This window comes from Branchiostoma belcheri, unplaced genomic scaffold (assembly GCF_001625305.1).
Source record: "Branchiostoma belcheri isolate BF01 breed outbred unplaced genomic scaffold, Haploidv18h27 scaffold17, whole genome shotgun sequence".
In the NCBI taxonomy this organism is placed as follows: Eukaryota; Metazoa; Chordata; class Leptocardii; order Amphioxiformes; family Branchiostomatidae; genus Branchiostoma; species Branchiostoma belcheri.
Genome location: NW_017803157.1, coordinates 3,021,206 through 3,028,495, shown reverse-complemented (window position 1 = coordinate 3,028,495; position 7,290 = coordinate 3,021,206). Strand labels below are relative to the sequence as shown.

The 7,290-nt window shown below is 44.9% G+C and overlaps 1 protein-coding gene across 1 annotated transcript; it reads left to right on the top strand.

Annotated features, from left to right (window-relative positions):
* Positions 1-1,375: 1,375 nt before the first annotated feature.
* On the top strand, positions 1,376-4,912 carry LOC109466614 (pyroglutamylated RFamide peptide receptor-like). The gene is made up of 3 exons (XM_019764345.1): positions 1,376-1,951; positions 3,493-3,982; positions 4,457-4,912. The coding sequence occupies exons 1-3, from the start codon at positions 1,503-1,505 to the stop codon at positions 4,910-4,912; spliced, it is 1,395 nt and encodes a 464-aa protein (XP_019619904.1). The 5' UTR covers positions 1,376-1,502.
* Positions 4,913-7,290: the final 2,378 nt, after the last annotated feature.

Below are 7,290 nucleotides of genomic sequence, written 5' to 3'. Positions count from 1 at the left end.
CTTTGTGTATTTAAACGTTAGTTGTACTTTTTTGTTGTGTGGCGCTGTTATAAGTTATAAACTAGAGTGCAGCGCCACACTGTCCTTGTTATGTTTTGATGTCTTGATGGATTAAAAAAAAACTGGTTAGGGCGGGCGGGAAAGAGCTCACAGGAAAGCCCGCCCCTAAGACTGGACACCAGGCTAGCTAGGTACCAGGTTACAGCCAAGCGCCTGTAACCACCTGTTGTTGTCGAGTTGCGCCGTGCTGCGACCTGAGCTGATTGATTTTACCCGGTATATCCTGTGTTAATAGTCAACCTGTCAGCTCAGTACAAACAACAGCGAGACGTGGCGCGTCTGAGAAAACTTCAAGCAGATGTAAGGTCTGGCAGCAAAAATCGTTATGGTAGGAAGTTACTGGGAACTGGCCATCTAGAGAGAGTCCTCAGCCGTCCAGAAAAATGGCAAATGGCAATCGTCTGGTAAATTGATACTGCCTGGCCTGTCTTTGCAGCCACCGTACTAACCGTAGCAAGTATCTAATCCAGCTCAGAAAAGAACAAGAAACAGTCATGTCTTAAAGTATCAGATTTGTCAACCATACCAAGCTTGAAAGTTGAGGTGTTCAAAAACTCGTATTTGCCAAGAATTTACTATCGTTGACTTTGAAAACCCAGTTTTGCGGCTAGCCCTAGCTGATATTGCATTCGATGCCTTTAAAACTTATCCAGTTATTGCTATCGGCGCTTTTCTCCCTTGACCACGAAAACCCACCCAGGCGAAGAAGAAAAATCTGTCACACAGTTGTGTCAGATTTGTACTGCTCACTCATTCCACACTCATTCCATTGACGTCACAGGCAAACAATACGTCACCTCAGAATGCCATGTTTGGACCACCTGATAGCCTGAACAACTAAATCGATTCTGTCGGGAGATCGCTGGTCACGGTAGAGCACGTTAAATCGTGTGTTAACAAAAATACCTGCCAATTTGATGGAGAAACAGCGTCTAAGGTGGCCCGAGTGAGTACATGGTAGTTCTGACTGAGTTAGTAGGAGGGAGGGAGACGTTTGGACAGTTTAATTACAAGACGTACCAAGGAGGAAACCAAGTGGCTACGGACGCGGCAACAAGTCACCAAGAGTTAGACGCGACCCAACAAGTAGGGTGAAGACCTTTCGGCCGCCGGTAGGACATTTTGTCGACGTTCCATTCTAAATGGCGAGGAAGAAAAGAGAACTTATTTGCCGGTCTTTTAAAGGATCGTGACAAGGAAGGATGCTCAGAGTGCTGAAACAAGACGGTGAGCCAAAAAGAGACACTCTAGTCATCTCTGCTTGTGGCACATACTACGGAAAATTCGCCTTTTGCCAGTAGCATAGTTTAAGCTATTTCTCTAAGAACTTTTAAGCTCTTTTGAACCAAGGCACGGGAGTTGTACTCAGTCTCAACCCACAAACTCTTAGATTGAAACTAATCCATAGCTTGATTGATAGGGGACAAAAATCGCCATCAAACATGACAACGACTGGATACCATTTCGACGAGAGGTTCATCCTTCATGTAGCGTCGCTTTTTAACAGAAGTGTGGAACAGGTGGAGAGGGATCTCCTGTCGCGGTTCAACCTGACCTGGCAGCCGAAGATCAAGAGCCTCCCTCCATCCTTCACCGTCTCCGTCTGTTCTCTCTACGCCATCATTTTCGTCATGTCCCTGATAGGGAACAGTATGGTTATCTATGCCGTCGCGAGTAACAGAAAAATGCGGTCCATAACGAATGTGTTCCTGGTGTCGCTTGCCGTGAGCGATCTGCTCATCACGGTGGTGAGTATGCCGTGGAACGTGCTGCACGCCCTGGACGACCACGCCTGGACGTACGGGGACTTCATGTGCCGCGTGCCGCAGTTCGTACAAGTGGTCTCCGTCACGGCGAGCCTGATGACGTTGACGTGCATCGCCGTGGACAGGTTTGTTTGTTTGTTTGTTACCTCCATGAAAAATGGAGGTATTGTTTTTGGCGCGTCTGTGTGTGTGTGTTTCCGAATCTAGAAAACCATAAATTAAACTAGATTATGCTAATTACGACCTTACTTCCATAGTCAATGAGACAAATAAAAAACATGTACAAGAACTCAATGACATATATTTCATGGAGGTATGTGATCTACGAATTCTTGTTTCTTTTGTTTTTTATGCTCCAACATGTAATCAAAAGACGTGGTGACCGCACACTTTTTCAACTTATATTAATGCCGCCACGAACACATGGGACAATACAATACTCGTTTTCATCACCTGAGCGAAGTGAGGAAAGTCGTGTAAAGTCGTGTAAAGTGCCTTTCCCAAAGGCACAAGATCGGTGGCATGTCAGGACTCGAACCCAGGACCTCTTGGTTCCGAGTCGAGCACTCTGCCGCTAAGCCACACGACCCCCCCCCGGGATTGTTTGTTTGTTTATTTGTTTATTTCAGTAGCTTGTTTATTTCACATTCCTGAAGACCCTTAGGAAAACCTGTCTGCCCCGGATGCCCCAGTTTCTGTGACACCGGGGCTCGTTCACTATACACTCAGGGGAGGGGAGTGTACCAAGGCTTCCTCAAAATCCTGAAGTCATGGCAGTGCCATGCAAACAATAACCCTAACAGCAACCACCGTCGCCTTGGCAATGTATGTTTTCATCGCCAGTCTTGTTCTGTATCTGTATCAGTGTAGCTGGTATAACCGCCCTTCGGCGTAACACACCAGCTTAGCAGGCACGCGGCGCGGCGGCAGCTAGCTATATCACACCGAACGACTTGTTACACTCAATCTTTGCACATTTAATTGCTTGAAGTTGTTTAAAGCTTTCTAGTGATGATGCCCCAACTGTGATTGGTGGCAACGAGTTCCAGTTTACGATAGTTCTGGGGAAATACGATCTTTTTTAAACACCTCAATTCTTGATTTTTGATATTTGAAGGCATGACTGTTTCTTGTTGTTTTGATGTGACAGGTACATCGCCATCCTGCACCTTCTCAACTCCGGCGTGCGATTCTCTAAAGGCGCGGTCACATTTCCCAACCCGGGGCCCGGCCGGACAGTGGTTTGAAACGAAATTTATGATATAAGACAGCAAAACAGAATGAAAGTTTTAGAAAATTAACCATGAGCACTATTTGTATATGCTCTTAATACAAATTGTTTATTTTTCGTTCATACAAACAACCCGGTCGGGCCCCGGCTTGGAAATGTGACCGTGCCCTAACCTGCTATATGTCTCAGCTGAGAGATCAGAGGTCAGGAATTTCTACAAAGGTATATTCAAAAGGTTTACCACCATGAGTTTATTGATGAGTTTTTGTATCTATGTGACAGGTACATCGCCATTCTGCACCCTCTCAACTCCGGCGTGCGCCTTTCTATCCTGCTATGTGTCTGAGAGATCAAAAGTAAGGAATTTCTACAGAGGTACATTCAAAAGGTTTATCACCATGAGTTTATTGATGAGTTTTTGTTTTGATGTGACAGGTACATCGCCATTCTGCACCCTCTCAACTCCGGCGTGCGATTCTCCATCCTGCGGGTGTCCGTGACGCTTCTCTGCGTCTGGGTGTTCGCCATCACGTTCGGCATCCCCCTGCTCGTCTTCATCGACGTCGTCACGCGACGCAAGCGGACGCCCATCCCGAACCCTCTCGGCATAGACATCTTCAAGCACATCTACTACCAGCACGAGTGGAAGGTCTGCACCGAAGCCTGGCCCAACCCGAACGGCCATTTCGTCTACTCGGTCTGCCTACTGATCGTGCTGTACACGATGCCCCTGCTTGTGATGACTTGCCTGTACGGTCGTGTCGCACACTATCTCTGGGTGCGGCAGCCCATCGGGGACAACTTGGCGCAGCCCCGGAACGCCGTAGCCTGGGAGCAGTCCCGCAAGACCAGGCGAGTCATCCGCATGCTGGTTTCCATCATCGGGTCCTTCGCTATCTGCTGGGGGCCGTTCTTCGTCATACAGGTTTGTTTGTTTGTTTGTTTATTAATATCCATTAGTGTTGACAATACATCCACTAAACATTTTGAATATACTTCTGTAGAAATTTCATCTCAATTTAACCCCGCATTTGAAAATTCTGGCTAACAATTTATAATTGTATAAAGACTTTTGTTGTACCTTTATGGCCCACTGGGCTAAGCACAGGTCACATGCTAACAAAGTACTAGTGCATCAATGTAAATATTAAGTTAACGGTCGATGGAAAAAGGTGATCTATTGGTTTCATACTAGTCCCGCACACATAGGGGTGATATTTGACCCAAATCTGTGTTCACGTTTGATGACTGCCTATTCCACCAGGAGGCAGCGGTGACGTAGTGTGTCCACTTACTCTAGTACATGTACATGTATGTCTTTCGGATACAGTTGGTTTATCGAGGACTGTAAGGAACATACATTTTTCTGAACTATTGAGATACTTATAATGTCCTACAGGTGGTGAAGACGGCGTACATCCCCACCGTGTTCATTCAGCTCCTGGCCCACGCCAACTGCGCCATCAACCCCGTCATCTACGCGCTTCTGAGCGAGAAGTTCCGCGACAACCTGCGCTGCTGCTCCGCCTGCGTCAAACTCCGACAGCGCCGCAGCCGCATGAGCCTGCTCAACACCGGCAACACCGAGGAAGTCGACATGCGGACGCGCTCGTCTTCCATCAACGCGAAGCAGGCGACCTGGGGCCGGCAGGGGACGTCGTCCCAGCCGCAGACGGCCAACCCTAACCTCAGCGACATCCACGTGTCGACGTTCTCGACAGGCGACGTCCCGCCCGTCATCGAGTCGTTTCGGTCCAGCTACCCGAAGCTGCCGGCTATTCAGCCCGGGCACATGCCTGTGTACATCGGGCCCCATACAGGCATGGTTAAAGAGATAAACGACACGCCAGCTTAAGCTATAGCCTCTATCAGGCTTCGGGAGGCGGCTGGAAAGGGTAGAAATTGGCCAAAATAGAGAGATAACATGCCAGGGGAGATGGTCCGCTGTAAAATACAATTTCCTGCGTTTTTAGAGGGTTTCAAAGAAAAGAAATCAGAGATAATTTTTTTCAATGACTAAGTGAGAAGTTTTCCTACGATTCCAGCCTTGCTGGTGACGCGAATCAGTCCATGCATCTTTTAAAGAAAAATCTTGGACCTTTAGATAAAAAGTGGACCAAAAAGTGGACCTTTGCGCCTTGTAGAGGGGTTCGTCCGACCCCCCCCCCGGCTACGGGCATGGACACAGAGCAATCAGAACTTATAAGGAGGTTATACTATAGGACGAGTGACCCGACAATGGTTGTTAGTGGCCTGCATAGATAATGAGAGGATCGATAAAGATAGTGACATGCATATAACCTTAAAAATTATCAACATGAGAAAACATTCCAAAGTTAGATAAGTAAGTTTGTTGTTGAGTTTATGTACATCCAAAAGTAATTTCTTTGCAATTATACTTGAGTAATTATCATCACATTATGCAAATATCAAATTTGATTTGCAGTGGATGTTCTGTTCGTCAAGTGGTAGAGTGTACGTCGTGTTTTTCGCCTTTTTACTGAGTTTTTTTTACTTGGATTAAACTTGTAGAAAACGCAGATTTGTGTTGTGATGTATGAAAATATGAATATATTCCTCGATGTAGACACTGTTCTTGACTCTGAACTAATGTGCTATTTAGCACAAACAAACGCCGTTCAGAAATTCCTTCTTTGTAAACCGTTTAGTGCTCTAGCTACGCAACACGTCTGTTCTGGTTGAGTTTATACTTGAATACTGTCGAGTCCATTAGAGGGGACTAGTTTAACACAAACACTGCCATTTGTTGAACTTGATAAATTACGTACAGCCTGGCCTGTTTGGGTAAGGAGTTGATCATACTTCATGAACGTCTCACGTATTGAACAGATGAAATAGGTAATATACATGTTTGTAATACAAACAGCTCTAAATCTACTCTAATACAGAAGTTCGGCTTCTTCTCGTTTCTTTGTGATGTTAAAAATATAATTTGAAATGGGTTTGTATAATACAGGATGATCAAAGCGCATAAGAAAGATAAGTTTTTTAATATTAGGCAAGTATTGGAAGTATGGAAACGTACTTGTAATATATCTAAAAAGATCATTTCTTTCATTACTATATAAACTACAATCAATAACAAAGTGGGCTTCGTCTTCTACTTTGTTTGAGCTACAAAATTGGCAAATCCTTTGCTCCAGAGGTGTAGGGCATGAATGTACAATAAAGGTTATTATCATTATTACAAAGGGAGGTTTACATGGATGACATCCGCGCGTGAATTTTCGTCTGCCACCCCCTCCCCAATAAATTTTCGAGCATAATGTACGGGTAGGTCATGTACAGTTGTTTGGTGGTTTGTATATTACGTACATGTTTGATAAATCGCTTTGAATGTATCATTCTCTTCAGGCAACTTAAAATAGAATAAAACTCTTAGTTATCAAATATTTCATCAACGTTGGAAGTTTCCAACACCGTAGTTACTTCGTCCGTCAGTCCTGGGATTTGGTAATTACTGTATTGACGTCAACAATGGATTGTCTTACAGTGTTTTCTTTTGGTTGTACCAATCGCGATTCCATGGTACATAGTATACTCGTGTGTGACCGAGTAAGGTTTTGTTTTTCACTTCATGGTGGGCTACCGCTGTTACCAATGGAAATACCCCGAGTATGATATTCCTTCAATTTAACTCTAAATTACCAAAAGTCATGACAATCCGTCAACGGTTCTTGAGTTCTTCTACGTCGAAGATTTTTCAACAAACGGTCATGCAGTTCCAAAACAAGCCGCTAGTGGGCCCAAACTCATGAAACTTCTTTCCTTGCCCAAGAGCCATCCAAAATTTATGACCCTAGCATGTCCAGATCATGAGATATCAAAACTGGAAGTTCTGCTGCAGTACCAACAAAAGCCGCCAGAGGGTCCAAAATCTAATCATTTCTAGGTCTAATCAAGACCTACCCACCTACCACGTTTGCATATGAAGCTTTTTGAGTTATGATGTTCACAAACAGACAAACAGACGGAAGAACGCTACTGAAAACATACCTTCTTGGCGAAGGTAATACTAAGTAATTTCACAAGAGGTCGCTTGTAGCTGCCTTGATGTGTAAGCCAATCAGAAAAATGCTTTTGCTTCCTCCATGTGACGTCACCTTGGGGTATTTTAGACGCCCATCCCACCAGAAAAACCAGTATGAATTTGGGTGCAGGTGACCTTCACGGGTTTTATAACAAGTCACGGTAGCAAGCCTCGACTCTTTT